General features: G+C 38.7%; 1 protein-coding gene across 4 annotated transcripts in view; it reads left to right on the plus strand.

Moving 5' to 3' along the window:
• The window catches only part of ATP10D (ATPase phospholipid transporting 10D (putative)), a 279,019-nt gene that overhangs the window by 177,520 nt on the left and 80,240 nt on the right, over window positions 1-21,259 (plus strand). For all 4 annotated transcript variants that reach the window (XM_065544966.2, XM_065544965.2, XM_015450328.4 and 1 more), the window contains exons 2-3: window positions 11,987-12,313; window positions 14,959-15,153. In XM_065544966.2, coding sequence (XP_065401038.1) covers window positions 12,024-12,313; window positions 14,959-15,153 — 485 coding nt within the window. In that variant the 5' untranslated portion in view covers window positions 11,987-12,023. The remainder of the gene's footprint in view (window positions 1-11,986; window positions 12,314-14,958; window positions 15,154-21,259) is intronic.

The raw sequence follows: 21,259 nt of genomic DNA on the forward strand, positions 1-21,259 counted from the left end.
AAGAAAATTTACTTGAAATGCCGTGTCAAATATAGGAAAATTGGGTACACATTGTATAGTGATTTCTATCCTGGATGAAATTGTTTTGATACTTTAAAGAATAAACTTTAAACTGTCTTAAAAAAGGTTACTCAGAATAACTTCCTCCCGGAGAGTTTTAGAACAATAAAATTTAAATACTTCAGCTATTTCTAAAAATAAGTCCTACTTGTTTTATTTCCTTTTTTATGTCTTCCTGTTGCAGAGTTTCGTAAGTGTCCATTTTAGAATTACATGCTCTAGATCTTAATGTGAACTATAATAACTTTAGCATGCATAATAAGAGCTGTAGTGAGCTACATACCATGAAATGCCTAAGTTATTATATCACATGTAGAGCCAGTGTGTATAAGATTGTTAAAGGTATTCTAGTCTTTGCTGCCTATAAGAGGGGTGTTATTTTACTCATTCATTCTTGGGTTCATTCCACAGATATTCATTGAAAATCTACTCTTTGCCTGATATTGTACTCTTCCAAGCCTAGGCCATATCAATGAACGAAAAAGACAGAAATTTCTATCCTGATGGAGGAGGGAGACAGACAAAAGCTAAAATACCAAAGTAAATTGTGCATTGTTAGAAAGTGACATACATGTTTCATGAAAAGTAAACAGGCAAAGAGAATAACAAGAGGCTGATCATATGGAGCACTGGAGGTGGCTACCGTAATTACATGGGAGCCTTTAGAGAGTCTTAAGTTGTGAAATTGTCAGGATCTAACTTATGTTATATCAGGACTAGACTGATAGTGGTGAATCAGGTTGATTGTAATAAAGGTGATGAGAAGTGGTACGATTCTGGATATAGTTAAGGGAAGAGTCAACAGAATTTGCAGACTGACATGATGTGAGTTGTAAGTGAAAGACAGAAACCAAGGATGACTCAAAAGTTTTTGGGCTGAGCATCTAGAAGAAGGGAGCTATTAGCTGACAGGGCTAATCTGGGGGATAAGCAGTTTGGGGGAGAGTGCTTGGACCTCCATTTGCACTTGTTACTTTCTGGAGATGGGCTGCCTCCTGGGCATCAGTCTGGAGTTTTGTAAAGAGGTCTGTGCTAGAGGAACGGAACTTGTGGAAGTTCTCGTTGGATGGCCTTGGTTTTCTCAGTAAAATAGAAACAAGGTCATCAGCAGGAAGAAAGTTAGGAGGGAGATATTGGATGTTCGAGGAGAAAGGAGAGGGTATGAAACAGTTGTGTATGAGAGTGGGAGAATACATGGACAGGAAATGCAGCATGATTGCAGTCAGTGTGAATGGCCAACTTAGAATTTGTGGTCAGGAGGTTAAAGTGACTCTGACAAGGTGTTGTGCGTTTCTTTCCAGCCACTTTCAACCTGTAGGTACTGGAACAGAGTACATAGAGCTTTACATGTGAATGTAAGCAGGGTGAGGGTTTTGCCAAGAAAGAAGTGAGAGAGGAGTTCACTGGGTGAAAGAATATATGAGGAAGTGATTACAGTATTAACCATAAAATTTAAGCTAAGGAAGGAAATGAGATCACTTGAGAATATGGGGCAGTGAAAAGATGGTTGGTGGTCGTTTACGGGTAGGATCAGTGATATTGGAGTCAAGTTAAAAGTGAGTCATTTATTTGAAAGTAAATTTTATATGCATGTATTGAATTATAGTTCAAACACATATAAAGTCCTCTATTGAATCGCTCTAAGGCACAGTAAGCAGTAAAAATGGGTAACCTCACCTAATACAAAATGAATGTTTTAAAAGTAAATAAATGCAGGCTGGGCGCGGTGGCTCATGCCTGTAATCCCAGGACTTTGGGAGACCGAGGCGGGTGGATCACGAGGTCAGGAGATCAAGACCACCCTGGCTAACACAGTGAAACCCCGTCTCTACTAAAAATACAAAAAATTAGCTGGGCGTGGTGGCGGGCGCCTGTAGTCCCAGCTACTCGGGAGGCTGAGGCGGGGAGAATGGCGTGAACCTGGGAGGCAGAGCTTGCAGTGAAGAGCCAGATCATGCCACCGCACTCCAGCCTGGGTGACAGAGCGAGACTCCATCTCAAAAAAGTAAATAAATGCAAATATTTAAATTTATTTGTTCACTTTATTTTTTCAAATGAAGCATGCCTTTTGCATTTTTCTCTAAATATCTTAAATTTAATTTTTTAATATCACTTTTCTCCTATTGTCTCTCTCAACCCTCACATTCTTTGGTGGGTTGCCAGAGCTATATGCCTTCTGCCAACTCATTGTTCAAGTGTCACTGCCCTGTATCAGAGCCCTCTGATAGCTGCCAAGGCTCTCATTCCATATAAGTTATCTGGATTAAGCTTGAGCAACTACTTACTAAGATGTGCCACTTGGGTGAGTTTCTCACTCTGTTTCCTCATTACTAAGTGGAGATAATAATATGTACTTTGTTGTAAGGATTAAAATTAATGAATGCATGTGTATCCTTTGCATATAACCTGGCATATGTCTATAAATGGTAGCTATTGATATGACCTTAGGTCTATTAAATTAACAATATTTATTAATGTTGAATAACCAAATCTCAAAAACATGCTATCTTGTCATTTCAATAACATATTAGTTTAGGAGCGCATAGGATCACTAAAGTCAAAACACAGTATTGTTACCATCGATATTTTCATATTTTTTTCAGCTTTAAAAAGAAATTAAGGCATATTAGGTATTCACCATAAATATGGGTAAGATTTCTTTTTAGTTCCTGATAACATAGAGATACACATATACAACTGCAATATTTTACCTGCCTTTTGCTAGCCTAAACCAGCTTTGAGCCTGATTATTCACAAACAGTAACTTATTTGGACATGTGATCTGAATTGTATTGAAGAAGGGAAGCATTAAAAAAAAAATCTGAAGTGTATTGAAGAAGAGAAGCGTTAACGCTTTCAGTGTCTGAATGGACCATCCATAGAATATATATATATATTTGATTATATATGGTTTTGATTTTACATGTTTTCCTCTTTTATATAAATATGCATATATGTATGTATGTAATAATATATGTATATAATATTACACATATAAATATATATAAAATATACATATATGTATGTGATATTATATATAAATATATAAAAGCTTTATTCTCACATGAGAGAACTGTCATGTAATTTACATGCTCTCTCCTGTAATCCCAGTGCTTTGGGAGGCCGAGGTGGGAGGATTGTTTGAGCCCAGAAGTTTGAGACCAACCTGGGCAGTATAGCAAGACCCTGTCTCTACAAAATAAAATAAAAAATTAGCTAGATGTGGTGGCTCATGCCTGTCATCCCAGCTACTTGGGAAGGTGAGGCAGGAGGATAGCTTGAGCCCAGAAAGTCATGGCTGCAGTGAGTTGTCATCGCACCACTGCACTCCAGCCTGGACAACAGAGGAAGAACGTGTCTAAAAGAAATTAATTACTTTAATTCAATGTTTTGGGTGACATATTACCCTTGCCTGACTTTTAATGTATATCTAAAATATAGAATATGTTCTCCTACTGGCGATTTAGTTCAAGGTCACTTAACAGAAAATATTGAATGGCACTAAGAACTCCAAGGTGATTTTATTCAGCAAATTTGATTCATTCCACCCAATGGCGAATACAAAGCATTATGTAACTTCATTATTCAAGATCCACAGTTTTCCCACAAAATAAATTGACCCTTGTCATCACAAAAGCCCATATTAGACATATTCACATAGACTGTTCATACTTACCTTCTTTTCCAAAGATTATGTGAGGTGAAAAAAAACCTTTTTTTGTCAATAGAGGATAGTAGTGGAGCCATACCAACATGTCACATTGTCACCTGGGGCAGCAAAGAAACCACCAAAGATACGAAACCATCTTGATGCTTTTGTCATGACCTATGATATAAGGAATCAGTCTGCCTGCGGTAATAAGCTTCTATAGAGAGTGTTGAACAAGTGGGTCACAGATGACACAGATTGGAGCAAGACCAAGTTTTATCAGGGCTCACTGTGCTTCAGGCAGGGCTGGCTACTTCTGATGTGTAGGTCAAGGAGACTTTCCTATCATGAGTCTATTGTGAAATGATTCCTATCTTATTGTTAGAAATCCATAGATATGAAATTTCTCTGTGCCTTTTATTGACTATGATAGAGAATTCCTGTGTCTTCCATGGTTTAGAACATATAAGAACTTTGGCGTTTTGTTTGTGTTTTCTCATCTTGGTTGAGAAGAAGGTTATAAGTCTATCAAGGTCAGGATCCATTGTTCTTTCTTGGTCAACTTTTGGAAATGTTGGTTGAAACTAATTCTGACTGTATTAAATCTGCAGAAAGAATCCTTAAGATCTCATCAACAATCTTTTGTGTAAACTAGACTTCACTCTTTTAGTTAATTCTAGCCTTAAATGTGAGGATCTTCTTGTATCCGCTGTCAAGCCATTAGTGCATAGCTGAGGTTACACATTCAAAGAAGATGGGCTTCCCAATAACATGAGCGATATCTAATAAATTGCTCAGTCTTAATTCCAACTGTGCATTTTGCAATAAAGTTAGTTAGCACAGAGTAGTGAATCTCAGAGCAGCATCAGTACTATCTGCAAGTGTGTTAGACATGCAGACTCCTGAGCCCCATCCCAGACCTGCTGGATCAGAAACCTAGAGGGGTGAGGTTCATGGCCAGGTGTGGTGGCTCACACCTATAATCCTAGCACTTTGGGAGGCCAAGGCAGGTGGATCACCTGAGGTCAAGAGTTCGAGACCAGCCTGGCCAACATGGTGAAACCCCATCTCTACTAAAAATACAAGAAACAACAACAACAAAAAAACTAGTTGGCCATGGTGGTGCATGCCTATAGTACCAGCTACTTGGGAAGCTGTGGTGGAAGGATCATTTGAACCAGGGAAGCAGAGATTGCAGTGAGCTGAGATCGAGCCACCCCACCACTACACTCCAGCATGGGCGACAGACCAAGACTGTCTCCAAAAGAAAAAAAAAAAAAAGAAACCTAGGGGATGAGGTTCGGGAGATTCTGATGCAAAACAAATGTAGGGCATCTTGAAATGATTATAGATGTTTTCTTCTTTTAGACCAGTTAACATGTGTATTTTTCAAATTGTTGGCTGGTGATGACCTCAGGAATTTAAAAATGCTAACTGAGCCCAAGAGAATTCATTATCCTGTATTTACCTTTGGTAATCTGCCCTACTGCAAGCTTTTCATTAAGCATTCATTAAGGGAAATAGGACTTTTGAGAGCTAAATCTGCCTTCAAGTATATTTGTGTATAGTAAGGAACTTAGTATATTTTAGCTACATTCTGTTAGTGATGGATTTTAGTTTTTAATATCTCCTAGAAAAAATATTATAATTAGAAATAATGTAATTTTAAATGACCATATTTTATTATTTAAAATTTTATGTATTAATAGCATTATATAGTTGGAATAAAACATATGTTTTAAAACATAAAACAGTCTCAGCAGCTCAGTAGCATTATATAGATTGGACGTCTTGAGAAAATTTTAAAACATTCTTCGAACTTTACTTTTTTCTCTGAAAAATGAAATGAAATTCCACATCAAGTGAAAACTAAATTAAATGGCATGTAGTATTTTGTAAACAGTAATTATTCTAAAAGTGTTAGTACTTACCAAGCAATGCTTGATATGTATTTCTTCAATTATGATCTTAGTTGATTTCACACCTAAAATTGAAAGCTTATAGATTTTAGAACTTTAATTACAGGTTTTATAATCTGTGAGTAAATGAAATATTGGATGGGAAAATTAATATCTAGCATCATGCAGACCTGCTTTACAGTAGCACTAGACTATTCCAGAATATTACATAAAATTAATACATTTTCCTTACAAAACTTTAACTTAATTTTTTAAGAATATAAATCAATACCTCTAAGGACAGCAGAATACTGATGGTAGTAGAGTATCTAGATCTAAAACATTCTTTCTTGGGTTATGTGGTCATCATTGAACTTCAAGCACCTGGTTGTTCATATGGTTTTAAAAAGTTATTTTTGTTAATTCTCAAGACAGGGTTCCTATGGTTGGCAGAGCATCAGGTCATAAAACACGAGACCAGTTGGTTTATTAGCAGAAAACTCTGAAAATTTATCTCTTTGAAGAATGGGCTAAATCTTAGAATTATGAATGATGTTTCTAGAAATCCCTGTAAATGCTGCCCATTAAGTTCTTTATTAGAACTTTTGTCTACTAGATTGCTGGACTTTCTCTTAGCAACAGTTGAGAAGAGAGTATTGCTATCCTCAGCTAGTTGGTTGCCTAGAAGCCTCCCGCATTAAATGAAGAGCAAACTTACTAAAGCAGAATGTGACCAGGTGGTTCAGTATGCGGTGCAGTTTAATAAATTAAACATAGATGAATAATTGGTATAGTTGTTAGTATCAATACTGTGCACACAAATTCTCAGCTAATATTTATGAGTAAATATTGTAGAGAGAACATTTTGTAAAAAGTTACAATGGTAGTTAACCCTTACTTGGGACTTACTATGGGTCAAACACGTGCTAAGTGCTTTTCATATATTAACTCACTGAATCCTCATAGCAACCCTTTGAGCAAGTTAAGCTGGCAAATAGGGGTGCCAGAAGTTGACGTCAACTATGCTCTAAGCCATGCAAAAGGAAATGGGATGTCTTTAAGTTCTTTTCTATAAAATTCAGTGATCAACAGACATTTATATATCATCTAACTTTGGCCAAGCACTGGACAGACACATGGAGAGGAATTAGGTATGTTCCCTGACTTTGAATAATGAAGCCATCTGTAACACACTATGGTAAATGCATATGAGCCATGCTTAGGGTTCTAATGGGGGCAGAGCAGAAAATGCCTTATGGTGTCTCCTGTGTGGACCCCTCCCAATCTCCCTCATTCCATGGTCAAGCCAAAACAGTGTCAAGGATGAATAGAGGCTGGTATGGTGAGTGGGTGATATGGTTAACTTGTCCTTCAAAAAGAGAGGGCAGCATTTGGAGAGGTGCAAAGTGTACACTATGCTTTGCAACCTCCTTAACTCATTGGGAGTACTAACTAAATTACAATGTCATAGACCCCATTCCAGATCCACGGCATCAGAATCTCCAGGGGAGAGGCTTTGGAGACTGTGACTAACAGGGGCCCCAGGTGATTCTTATCAGGGGGGCTTGGGCAACACTGGACAAGTGGAATACAGTTTGTCCATGAACGTTGTTGGAATGAGTTTTGGAGAGAATGGTGAAGAATGAGATTAGGTAGTATGAAGGTCACTTTATGTCATACCTGTCTCTTTGATTGTTCGGTTTTCTGTTTGTATCCTACTTTATGCTGCTACGTCTCAGTCATTAATAGGTACATTGAACTGAGCATTTACTTGGACAACTTTAAATTGAAAACTTTGGACCTAAGCCCAATGTACAAGATTCCCACCCTTGACTTATCTATGACTTGAGAAACACTCAAACAGGAGAGTGGGGAAGAGGATGAGCATTGTTTATTTATAGCATGTTCCTTGACTCTTAATCATGTTTCATTTTATTTGTTAGAAGACTGAGTAGCTACTAAGTGATACAGCTAATATTTGACCCTGGGTTTACAGAGCAGAAGAAATGTGATTTGTCAAAAAGCGGTGAGCAAAGTGCTCGTTCCTTCAGTTAAAAAGGGTGAACTGCAAAATGCAGCTTTGGAGTCAAAGTCCATAGTAACCTTTGTTACCATATGAAGATGTGTGCCGGCTGTTCCCTTGATTTCTTTTAAGGAAAACCAATTATCAATATTTTATGTGCATTTATCTCTATTTTAAAATCTTGCTTTTATATGTGCATGTGTATATATATTTTTGTTTATAAAACAAAACCATGTGTTTGCCAACACTCTGATACAAAATAAGTCATTGGGTAGAATTTTGCTGTAGGACTAATGGTTTGTGACCACTGTGTTAAGTCATCTCTAAGGTCTAAGCCTTAAGATATAATGATTTGTGATGATGCTTGATGAGGTATGACTTACTGATTTGCTTTCCTATCATATCTTAAAGAAATTTTCCTGAATATTTATGTGGAGCACTATTAATAACTGAGGCTTCTCCAAGTACTAATATACTTTTTTTTTTTTTTTTTTTTTGAGACAGAATCATGCTCTGTCACCCAGGCTGGAGTGCAGTGGCACGATCTCGACTCACTGCAAGCTCCGCCTCCTGGGTTCACACCATTCTCCTGCCTCAGCCTCCTGAATGGCTGGGACTACAGGCGCCTGCCACCACGCCCGGCTAATTATTATTATTATTATTATTTTTTGAGACGGAGTCTTGCTCTGTCGCCCAGGCTGCAGTGCAGTGGCCAGATCTCAGCTCACTGAAAGCTCCACCTCCCTGGTGTACGCCATTCTCCTGCCTCAGCCTCCCGAGTAGCTGGGACTACAGGCGCTCGTCACCTCGCCCGGCTAGTTTTTTTGTATATTTTTTAGTAGAGACGGGGTTTCACCGCGTTAGCCAGGATGGTCTCGATCTCCTGACCTCGTGATCCACCTGCCTCGGCCTCCCAAAGTGCTGGGATTACAGGCATGAGCCACCGCACCTGGCCACTAACATACTTTTAACTTTGTTGGAAATGACAGAGAAAGAGTGAAAGGCTCTTTCCTGATTACGGTGGGCACAGTGCTGCCCTCCCCTAAGCCTTCTTGTCAGGTGCTCTCTTTCGTTAATTTTCTACCGTAAGATTCTGTTTTCTTCTTTTTTAAATCTGATATTTTCAAACATGGAAAATGTTATTTCTTTTTATTCATTTTACAAAAGCATCCACTGAAATAAAACAATTTGAAAGATCTTCATAAACAGATTTTATCTTTAGCTCTCTGTAGAACAAATACCTGTTTCTATGGGAAAAGCTTTCTATGTGTAACATTATTGACTGAGGGAGAAAGGGTTGTAAGGAGAAAATTTTGTTTTAAAAACTTTTGAATTGACAAATAAAAATTGTATGTATTTTTGGTGAATAATGTGATGTTTTGATATGTGGATGTATTGTGGAATGGCTAACTCAAGGTAATTAACATGTGTATTACCTCACATACTTTTTATTGTGGTGAGAACACTTCAAGTCTACTCTCTTAACAATTTTCAAGTATACAATATTAACTGTAGTCACCATAATATACAATAGATCTCTTGAACTTATTACTCCTTTGTAGTTGGAATTTTGCATTCCATAATAGTCTGTTTGCTGCATTTGGGGATGTGAATCTATTTAGGAACATGGATCTATCCACTTCCATGTATAATTTCAGCCCCGTGTGAAGCCACACACAATCAGTATCTTTTTACTAACATGTTTAGTGTCATTAGTGGATCTTGAAACTAATTCAATGCATCCTAACTGGTATTAATATGAGAGAGAGAAGAAAGAAGATCCCTGTGTGCATTGCAGGTGGTAAGGGTAAGAAATATTTCGTAGAACTTTTGTTTCAGATGTGTGTGTGTGAGTGTGTGTGTGTAAATTCTATTTTGCATCATAGAATGTATTTCTCACTGGGATGGCAGTTAACACATTTCAGAAGCCTCTGAGCTAGGATGACTAAATAGATCCTTGGTCATTCCTGCCCAGTATAAAAGAGTTAAATTTTAATCTAGAAATTTGAAAGGATTTTCATCATATATAATTACCTCCAAGCCTAGGCTTTTCTCCTCAGTCCCTTCAAAGTACTTCTCTGTCTAGCTTAAATCTGTCCTCTGGCCCAAGGGTCACTTTTCAGGAGAATGACAGTGCTGAAGATAGAGTTCTTACAAAATGATGAGCTGCCCAGCCTTGGAGAGTAGGAGAGAGACTTGCAGGCTCTAGGAGGGGGCTGTGGAGGGCAGTGAGCCAGCCCTAATTCTATCTTCACCAAAATTCCTTGAAAATGGAAAGAAGGAATAAAGGGGAAAGGCAATATGAGAGTAAATAGAGAATCTCATGTACATTTAAAGATACTAAAAAGGCACATAGAGAAGGAGACCTAGAAATACTCTGGCAACAAAATGTTTTTCAGTCATTATGGGCTTGTTTCTTAGGAACTGAGTGACTTGGGGAAAGATATGGTTCTTGTCTGGGTTGTGGAATAAAAAGCCGATTGTTTCTGTGAACCAGTAAGTATGTTTGCTACTTATTAGTCATTAGTCAGACACACCACAAATTAGCAGAAGTTAACACCTCCTGTATTTATTTCATATTTGTTTAGTTATTCCTGTTTGTACTCTCAAGAAATTGTATTTCAAAATTTAAAAAGGGAAGTGAGATATAGATTGTTGTATGAGATTGTGGACACTAGAGGGATAAATGTTCTTATGTCTTAGTAAGAATTTAATGGCAAGTGAATGCTTCCTTTTAAGGTTTCCAGAAATAAATCAAATTGTGCTGATTTCAATCTTTTAAAAACATATCACATTTGTCATAATGGTAACCTAATGAGCGTTATGTGAAACTAATGAAAAGCACTTAGTATTTATGTTCAGTATTTTCTGTTATCTATTGATTCACTTATAAAGCACTATCTTATGTTCTTATTCTGGGGGAGAGTTCTAGATATGTTATGAACTACATTAATAACTCAAGCTGTCATTATGAGCAATAGGTTAAAAGAACTAAGCCACTTTTGTATGCTTGGTGAAGTAAAAACCAGCTTTTCAAATATACTTCAGAGGCAGGCTTTTAAAAAATTATATCGAAGAGATAGTGTTATTTTGGCCAGTCAATCTTCATTGATTTAGTTCTCTATAAATAAATATTTTAGAAGCCAAACTCCAAAGGACTAAGAGCTGATAGGGATAGAACTTTTTTTTTTTTCTTGTTGCTATCATTAGTATAAAACTGATGAGACTGACATGAATATTTTCTCTCATGATAAGACGGGCTATCTATTGTGGGTCCAATATCTAGGCACAACTACATATACTCAGAGGCTGTTGTTCTTCCCATCGTCTGCCTGGAATCCCAGCTATTCGGGAGGCTGAGGCACGAGAATTGCTTGAACCCCTTTCTTTCCTTTTTTTGTTTTGATTAATAAACTCATATTCCAGGTAGGGCTGCATTTCTTGGAAAATAAGGAAACCTTAGAAATAAGGAAAATAAGGGAATATGTATCAGTTTGATTTTGTTTTGTTGCAAAGCACCCCAAAACTTAATGACATAACATTTATTGACTCATAATTTGGTGGGTGGGCAAGTCGGACTGAGCTCAGCTCAGCTTCTCTCTATTCTAATTTGTCTCATCTGGGCACACTCACTTGTTAGTGGTCAGTTGGCAGTCAGTGGTGTCATTTATGTATTTATAGAGGTTATGGTGGTAAATGGGGCAACTGAGGCATGTGGTGTGGGCCACAGTGGTTCCTAGAACAGTGACAGAGAATAAGCTCCAATGAACAAGCACTTTTCAAGCCTCTACTTGCTGTCTTGTTTGCTAGTGTTACATTAGCTGAAGCAAGGCACATGGCCAAGCCCAGATTCCACAGGTAGAGAAAGACTCTACCTCTTGTTTGGCAGAAAGTTATGCGTGCAAAGACAGGAAGAATTTGTGGGCATTTTTGTAGTCTACATAGAATGGGTTTTATTGATGTCCTATGATCTATCAGACTTTATGCCAGGTGACTTATGTGTTACTCGTTTAGTCCTCAAAACAATTTCCTGAGATGCCTGGCATTATGCCATTGCAAAGATGATAAAATTGATGATCAGAGAAGTTAAGAGACTTGCACAAATTAAGCCCAAATTGTTTGCTTCAAGTTACAGAATGGCCTTTTAGGTGCTGTCTCTCAGATGCTTAGCCCATGAGGCAAAAAATGTATGCTCTATTTGGTTAAAATGGAGTTCTAAAGACTGCTTTTACTTTCTCCCTTACCTGTTGAACCATTGGGTCATATATTTATTTGGTATAGAAAAAATATTAAAATTTCACTGTCTTTGAGACTTTTCAGAAGCTCATGGAAGTGTGTTTTTTGTTTGCTTGCCAGGTCAGCTACACAGCCTGGATCTCACCACAGTTTGGACATGGCTGAGGCTCTCCAATGGGCCAGATATCACTGGCGACAGCTGATTGGAGGTGCAACCAGGGATGATGATTCGAGGCCATATAACTATTCTTCATTGCTTGCCTGTGGGCGCAAGTCCTTGCAGACCCCTAAACTGGCAGGAAGGCACCGGATTGTTGTTCCCCACCTCCAACCCTTCAAGGATGAGTATGAGAAGTTCTCTGGAGCCTATGTGAACAATCGAATACGAACAACAAAGTACACGCTTCTGAATTTTGTGCCAAGAAATTTATTTGAACAATTTCACAGGTATTGTTTTATTTTTGAAGAAAACCTTAGAATATCATTCTAGTTGATGCATAACATTTTTTTTCATTTCCATAACTCTGTATGTTACTTAAACCTAAGACATGTGACATCATCCTTGACAATTTTGGTACAAGTCTGTTGTGGAATGATGACTCCTTCCATTCATGTCACACTTTCCAATTGGTACAGTGTTTTCTCTTTACCAGAAAAAATATTGTAATTCACATATTATAGATTAGGAAATGAATTGACTGTGGTTTAGCCAATGTTATGCCAGTGTCAAGTAGCAGACCAGGGGTTGCCTCCAGGGGTCTTCTTACTCTTGCTTTACTGTTCTTTCCATGAAACCATGCTACATTTTAATTTCAGATTTTTCTTACTGACAATAGGAGGAAATAGAGCTCTGAAGCCAGTGCAGATGTCAGATGTTATTAGGTGAAACAGTGACCTAATTCAGCTTAATATCACATTCATGGACACTCTCCTGTGAGTTTAGGCACTGAAGGAAATGGAAGTGCGAGTGCCACTCCTCTCCTTGTGGAGTTTGCCGTTGTGCTAGGGAAACACAATATGTATGTAAAAAGCAAAAAGACTTAGTGAATGCAGTGAATGTTATAAAGGGCTGTCAAGTAGAATGAAAGCCTTGAAAAGAGAAATAATAATACTAACTGGAGCAATAGAAGGGGAAGTGACATTTGACTCAATAATGGAGGGTGGGTGAGATATTCAAGGCAGAGATGTGGGCAAAGCATATTTCAGATGGAGGAAGTAGTATGAATAATGGCATAAAGGCAGTAGCATAAAAGGCTTGCTTGAAGCCTGGGAAGTAGTGTTCTCTGACTTACATGTAGCATCTATGCTGGGGAGCAACAGGGAGTAAAGTCAGAAAGATAGATGTGACCCAGCAAAGAGGTCTTGCTATCAGGATAGAGTTGAGAGCCAAGGCTGCAGGCACAATGAACATGCTTACGTCAGATTTCACTACAGAAGCAGTGTGGTGGGTAGATGAAAGGGCTTAGAGATGATGGATGATGGCAGAGAAAACATTTAGGAAGACATTGTATATATCCCAGTGAATTATAATGGAGACCTGACCTTGGAACAATGTGGGAATGAAAAGAAGGGTGACCTCTTACAGATACTATGGATTAAGACATTCAGTGAAAGGAATAAAAAGATGACGTGAACATGTTGAGCTGTGCTCACCAGAAGAATTAACAGAAAAATGAAAAGTGTAAAAAGAACCTTGGCTGGAAGAGTATTTTGTTTTTGTAAAGGTATTCAAGATGCCAGTGCAAGTAAAGAGATTCTCCATATTCTTTAGTCATTCTGCATACATTCATTCGCATTATTCATTCTGTGTATGTGCCATATGCATTTATTAAAGAGTGGTTATGTTGAAAAGACAGATGTGAATTTGTTGAATTAATGGCTGTATAGCCCTATGTGTGTTTCATTCTTTCATGGAGTTTGGAATCTAGTGTACCCAATGGAATAAAAACCTGAAACAGAGTTCAAGGTTAGAGCTATAGGTTTAGATATGGTCCATCTGGAAAGAGTTGAAGCCACAGAGTAGCAGAAAGGGTTAGGAAGGAAATTTTCAGAGTAAAATGATTTGGAGGTGACAAAAAAGAAGTATATATAGGTTACTCTTTTGAGAAGTTTCATGGTCAATGGAAAAATATGTGATAAAAATTTAGCAGCAGGATTGAGATTTTGTTTTTCCTTTAAGGAAAAGGGTGTCTTGAACTTACCATATGGCCCAAAATTGGGAACCCATGGAGAAGTATTTGAATATATAAAATAGAAGAATGGAAGAAGTTCCTGAAGAAAGTGGTTCTGAATAGCATAAAGGAAGAAATAGAAGAGTTAGTCACAAGGAGAAAAGAAATAGGCTTTTCTACTCAATTTTGAGGCTTGTTTAAATCTAATGTTTGGATGTACAAAAGGCTAGAGGGTTGATCTTTGTTTTGTTAATTATTTTTTTCACCACATTAACTCTGAATGTCTTCTAATTTTTTCTGAACTTTTAAAAAGAAAATAGTACTTTCTATTGTGCTTTTTTCTATATGTTTTTCTATCGTGCTCAAAACCATCCCACTCAAATATTTACTATTTTATATTTAATAAATAATATCTCACATTATTTATTTATGTATTTGTTACTCCATCCAGGCTGGAGTGCAGTGGTGTGATCTCAGCTCACTGCAACCTCCAACTTCTGGGTTCAAGTGATCCTCGTGACTCAGCCTCCTGAGTAGCTGGGACCACAGGTGTGCACCACTACACCCAGCTAATTTTTGTATTTTTTGTAGAGACAGGGTTTTACCATGTTGCCCAGGCTAGTCTCGAACTCCTGACCTTGAGTGATCTGCCCGCCTCGGCCTCCCAACATACTAAGATTACAGCCGTAAGCCACCGCACCCAGCCCTGATATCTCACATTTATTAAAGTATGACACAAGCCAAATGTCTAGCAGGGTAATAAATAGTTCATTAAGATTCGTTGTATTTTGCTAGTTCTATATTCTGTAACATACAAAATCTACTAATAGAAACTTATTGAAAAACAGTATAGTACTTTGCCTCTTACTTCAATCCTTGAAGTAACTTCTTAACACCTTCTTTTGTGTGTTTGGGTTGCAGAGCTGCCAATTTATATTTCCTGTTCCTAGTTGTCCTGAACTGGGTACCTTTGGTAGAAGCCTTCCAAAAGGAAATCACCATGTTGCCTCTGGTCGTGGTCCTTACAATTATCGCAATTAAAGATGGCCTGGAAGATTATCGGAAATACAAAATTGATAAACAGATCAATAATTTAATAACTAAAGTTTATAGTAGGTAAGTGTAATGGGAGCTTTGCTAAGGACTATGTGTGTATCATTGAGAAATATGCAGAATGTTACTTTTTTCTCCTTAGGTGTGACCAGGACCCTTTTGTGTTGTTGTTGTTGCTATTATTTTCAACTAACATTTCATAAAGTCCTATGGTGAATTTAATTCAAGTGTCAGAGGAAAACAAAAATGTATAAGCCGTTGTCAACTCAGGAGCCGACAAAGCGAAAGCTTCTGTAACTCATGTATAAGTGGAATTAAAAGAATTAAACTTCAGGGCCGGGCATGGTGGCTCATACCTATAATCCCAGTACTTTGGGAGGCCAAGGCGGGTGGATCGCCTGAGGTCAGGAGTTCGAGACCAACCTGACCAATATGGTGAAACCCTGTCTCTACTAAATATACAAAAATTAGCCGGATGTGGTGACAGGTGCCGGTAATCCCAGCTACTCAGGGGGCTGAGGCAGGAGAATTGCTTGAACCTGGGAGGTGGAGGTTGCAGTGAGCAGAGATCGCACCACTGCACTCCAGCCACAGCACTCCATCCTGGGTAACAGAGTAAAACTCTGTCTAAAAAAAAAAAAAAAAAAAAAAAAAATGGAGGAGAATATTCTTTTTTGGTGTGCATGAAACTAGAGCATCCCATCACAGCAACAACAGAAAGCATTCATAGGAGGTCTTTTTAGTGGCATATTTGCTGTATTGGAGACTTGTATTTTCAGTATTTATGAAATAGAGAGTCTATGTAGCTAAGAATAAACTCAGTGGAAGTGAGTTTTAAACTGTAGTATATATTATTTGCAGCTCCTGGGTTTTTATTCTTAGATGTAAGTTAATACTTAGTAAACAGTATAGACAAATATAACTTATCTTCAACCTTACGTGATCCAAAGAGGAAAATGTTAGAAAAGCCTTCTCTGAAGAAGCGATATTTAATCTGAAAGCTGCAGAATTTGTATTTTGTTCATTATTAGAATTATTTAGTGACTTTCATAATGTTTGTTTTTATGATCTATCAAGAAAACAAGGAAAATAAGTTTGTTTATCATTTGTAAGATGATTTGAGATTTCTTGGATAATGAGAAATTAGTTCTGTTTTTTTCTCTTATACTCATGTCCTGTCTAAAGGGAACCAGAAAAACCTATGTGTTGTATTTTAAAATGAAATAATGGTATAAGTCCATGGTTTTCATGTAAAGCCATAGAGCATTTGACTAAAACAGTTCTATTAATAATTTAGTAACATTTGAATGCTTATTATATACCAGGGATAGAGAACTAAAATGTCAGTGCAGTCTCTAATCTCACAAAAGAGCTATAAGAAACAATATTTTGGTGGGCAGAGCAAGATGGCCGAATAGGAACAGCTCCAGTCTCCAACTCCCAGCGCGAGCGACACAGAAGACCGGTGATTTCTGCATTTTCAACTGAGGTACTGGGTTCATCTCACTGGGGAGTGCTGGACGATCGGTGCTGGTCAGCTGCTGCAGCCCGACCAGCAAGAGCTGAAGCAGGGCGAGGCATTGCCTCACCTGGGAAGTGCAAGGGGGAAGGGAATCCCTTTTCCTAGCCAGGGGAACTGAGACACACAACACCTGGAAAATCGGGTAACTCCCACCCCAATACTGCGCTTTAAGCAAACAGGCACACCAGGAGATCATATCCCACACCTGGCCGGGAGGGTCCCACGCCCACGGAGCCTCCCTCATTGCTAGCACAGCAGTCTGTGATCTACCGGCAAGGCAGCAGCGAGGCTGGGGGAGGGGCGCCCGCCATTGCTGAGGCTTAACTAGGTAAACAAAGCTGCTGGGAAGCTCGAACTGGGTGGAGTTCACAGCAGCTCAAGGAAACCTGCCTGTCTCTGTAGACTCCACCTCTGGGGACAGGGCACAGTAAACAATAACAAACACAGCAGAAGCCTCTGCAGACGCAAAAGACTCTGTCTGACAGCTTTGAAGAGAGCAGTGGATCTCTCAACACGGAGGTTGAGATCTGAGAAGGGACAGACTCCCTGCTCAAGTGGGTCCCTGACCCCTGAGTAGCCTAACTGGGAGACATCCCACACTAGGGGCAGTCTGACACCCCACACCTCACAGGGTGGAGTACACCCCTGAGAGGAAGCTTCCAAAGCAAGAATCAGACAGGTACACTCGCTGTTCAGAAATATTCTATCTTCTGCAGCCTCTGCTGCTGATACCCAGGCAAATAGGGTCTGGAGTGGACCTCAAGCAATCTCCAACACACCTACAGCTGAGGGTCCTGACTGTTAGAAGGAAAACTATCAAACAGGAAGGACACCTACACCAAAACCCCATCAGTACATCACCATCATCAAAGACCAGAGGCAGATAAAACCACAAAGATGGGGAAAAAGCAGGGCAGAAAAGCTGGAAATTCAAAAAATAAGAGTGCATCTCCCCCGGCAAAGGAGTGCAGCTCATCGCCAGCAACGGATCAAAGCTGGACGGAGAATGACTTTGACGAGATGAGAGAAGAAGGCTTCAGTCCATCAAATTTCTCAGAGCTAAAGGAGGAATTACGTACCCAGCGTAAAGAAACTAAAAATCTTGAAAAAAAAGTGGAAGAATTGATGGCTAGAGTAATTAATGCAGAGAAGGTCATAACCGAAATGAAAGAGATGAAAACCATGACACGAGAAATACGTGACAAATGCACAAGCTTCAGTAACCGACTCGATCAACTGGAAGAAAGAGTATCAGCGATTGAAGATCAAATAAACAAAATGAAGTGAGAAGAGAAACCAAAAGAAAAAAGAAGAAAAAGAAATGAACAAAGCCTGCAAGAAGTATGGGATTATGTAAAAAGACCAAATCTACATCTGATTGGGGTGCCTGAAAGTGAGGGGGAAAATGGAACCAAGTTGGAAAACACTCTTCAGGATATCATCCAGGAGAACTTCCCCAACCTAGTAGGGCAGGCCAACATTCAAATCCAGGAAATACAGAGAACGCCACAAAGATACTCCTCGAGAAGAGCAACTCCAAGACACAAAATTGCCAGATTCACCAAAGTTGAAATGAAGGAAAAAATCTTAAGGGCAGCCAGAGAGAAAGGTCGGGTTACCCACAAAGGGAAGCCCATCAGACTAACAGCAGATCTCTCGGCAGAAACTCTACAAGCCAGAAGAGAGTGGGGGCCAATATTCAACATTCTTAAAGAAAAGAATTTTCAACCCAGAATTTCATATCCAGCCAAACGAAGTTTCATAAGTGAAGGAGAAATAAAATCCTTTACAGATAAGCAAATGCTTAGAGATTTTGTCACCACTAGGCCTGCCTTACAAGAGACCCTGAAGGAAGCACTAAACATGGAAAGGAACAACCGGTACCAGCCATTGCAAAAATATGCCAAAATGTAAAGACCATCGAGGCTAGGAAGAAACTGCATCAACTAACGAGCAAAATAACCAGTTAATATCATAATGGCAGGATCAAGTTCACACATAACAATCTTAACCTTAAATGTAAATAGACTAAATGCTCCAATTAAAAGACACAGACTGGCAAACTGGATAAAGAGTCAAGACCCATCAGTCTGCTGTATTCAGGAGACCCATCTCACACGCAGAGACATACATAGGCTCAAAATAAAGGGATGGAGGAAGATCTACCAAGCAAATGGAGAACAAAAAAAAGCAGGGGTTGCAATACTAGTCTCTGATAAAACAGAATTTAAACCATCAAAGATCAAAAGAGATAAAGAAGGCCATTACATAATGGTAAAGGGATCAATTCAACAGGAAGAGCTAACTATCCTAAATATATATGCACCCAATACAGGAGCACCCAGATTCATAAAGCAAGTCCTTAGAGACTTACAAAGAGACTTAGACTCCCATACAATAATAATGGGAGACTTCAACACTCCACTGTCAACATTAGACAGATCAACGAGACAGAAAGTTAACAAGGATATCCAGGAATTGAACTCATCTCTGCAGCAAACAGACCTAATAGACATCTATAGAACTCTCCACCCCAAATCAACAGAATATACATTCTTCTCAGCACCACATCGTACTTACTCCAAAATTGACCACGTAATTGGAAGTAAATCACTCCTCAGCAAATGTACAAGAACAGAAATTATAACAAACTGTCTCTCAGACCACAGTGCAATCAAACTAGAACTCAGGACTAAGAAACTCAATCAAAACCGCTCAACTACATGGAAACTGAACAACCTGCTCCTGAATGACTACTGGGTACATAACGAAATGAAGGCAGAAATAAAGATGTTCTTTGAAACCAATGAGAACAAAGATACAACATACCAGAATCTCTGGGACACATTTAAAGCAGTGTGTAGAGGGAAATTTATAGCACTAAATGCCCACAAGAGAAAGCAGGAAAGATCTAAAATTGACACTCTAACATCGCAATTAAAAGAACTAGAGAAGCAAGAGCAAGCACATTCAAAAGCTAGCAGAAGGCAAGAAATAACTAAGATCAGAGCAGAACTGAAGGAGATAGAGACACAAAAAACCCTCCAAAAAATCAATGAATCCAGGAGTTGGTTTTTTGAAAAGATCAACAAAATTGACAGATCACTAGCAAGACTAATAAAGAAGAAGAGAGAGAAGAATCAAATCGATGCAATTAAAAATGATAAAGGGGATATCACCACCGACCCCACAGAAATACAAACTACCATCAGAGAATACTATAAACACCTCTATGCAAATAAACTGGAAAATCTAGAAGAAATGGATAATTTCCTGGACACTTACACTCTTCCAAGACTAAACCAGGAAGAAGTTGAATCCCTGAATAGACCAATAGCAGGCTCTGAAATTGAGGCAATAATTAATAGCCTACCAACCAAAAAAAGTCCAGGACCAGATGGATTCACAGCTGAATTCTACCAGAGGTACAAGGAGGAGTTGGTACCATTCCTTCTGAAACTATTCCAATCAATAGAAAAAGAGGGAATCCTCCCTAACTCATTTGATGAGGCCAATATCATCCTGATACCAAAGCTTGGCAGAGACACAACTAAAAAAGAGAATTTTAGACCAATATCCCTGATGAACATCGATGCAAAAATCCTCAATAAAATACTGGCAAACCGGATTCAGCAACACATCAAAAAGCTTATCCACCATGATCAAGTGGGCTTCATCCCTGGGATGCAAGGCTGGTTCAACATTCGCAAATCAATAAACATAATCCAGCATATAAACAGAACCAAAGACAAGAACCACATGATTATCTCAATAGATGCAGAAAAGGCTTTTGACAAAATTCAACAGCCCTTCATGCTAAAAATGCTCAATAAATTCGGTATTGATGGAATGTACCTCCAAATAATAAGAGCTATTTATGACAAACCCACAGCCAATATCATACTGAACAGGCAAAAACTGGAAAAATTCCCTTTGCAAACTGGCACAAGGCAGGGATGCCCTCTCTCACCACTCCTATTCAACATAGTGTTGGAAGTTCTGGCTAGGGCAATCAGGCAAGAGAAAGAAATCAAGGGTATTCAGTTAGGAAAAGAAGAAGTAAAATTGTCCCTGTTTGCAGATGACATGATTGTATATTTAGAAAACCCCATTGTCTCAGCCCAAAATCTCCTTAAGCTGATAAGCAACTTCAGCAAAGTCTCAGGATACAAAATTAATGTGCAAAAATCACAAGCATTCTTATACACCAGTAACAGACAAACAGAGAGCCAAATCAAGAATGAACTTCCATTCACAATTGCTTCAAAGAGAATAAAATACCTAGGAATCCAACTTACAAGGGATGTAAAGGACCTCTTCAAGGAGAACTACAAACCACTGCTCAGTGAAATCAAAGAGGACACAAACAAATGGAAGAACATACCATGCTCATGGATAGGAAGAATCAATATCGTGAAAATGGCCATACTGCCCAAGGTAATTTATAGATTCAATGCCATCCCCATCAAGCTACCAATGAGTTTCTTCACAGAACTGGAAAAAACTGCTGTAAAGTTCATATGGAACCAAAAAAGAGCCCGCATCTCCAAGACAATCCTAAGTCAAAAGAACAAAGCTGGAGGCATCACGCAACCTGACTTCAAACTATACTACAAGGCTACAGTAACCAAAACAGCATGGTACTGG

This window comes from Macaca fascicularis, chromosome 5 (assembly GCF_037993035.2).
Source record: "Macaca fascicularis isolate 582-1 chromosome 5, T2T-MFA8v1.1".
In the NCBI taxonomy this organism is placed as follows: Eukaryota; Metazoa; Chordata; class Mammalia; order Primates; family Cercopithecidae; genus Macaca; species Macaca fascicularis.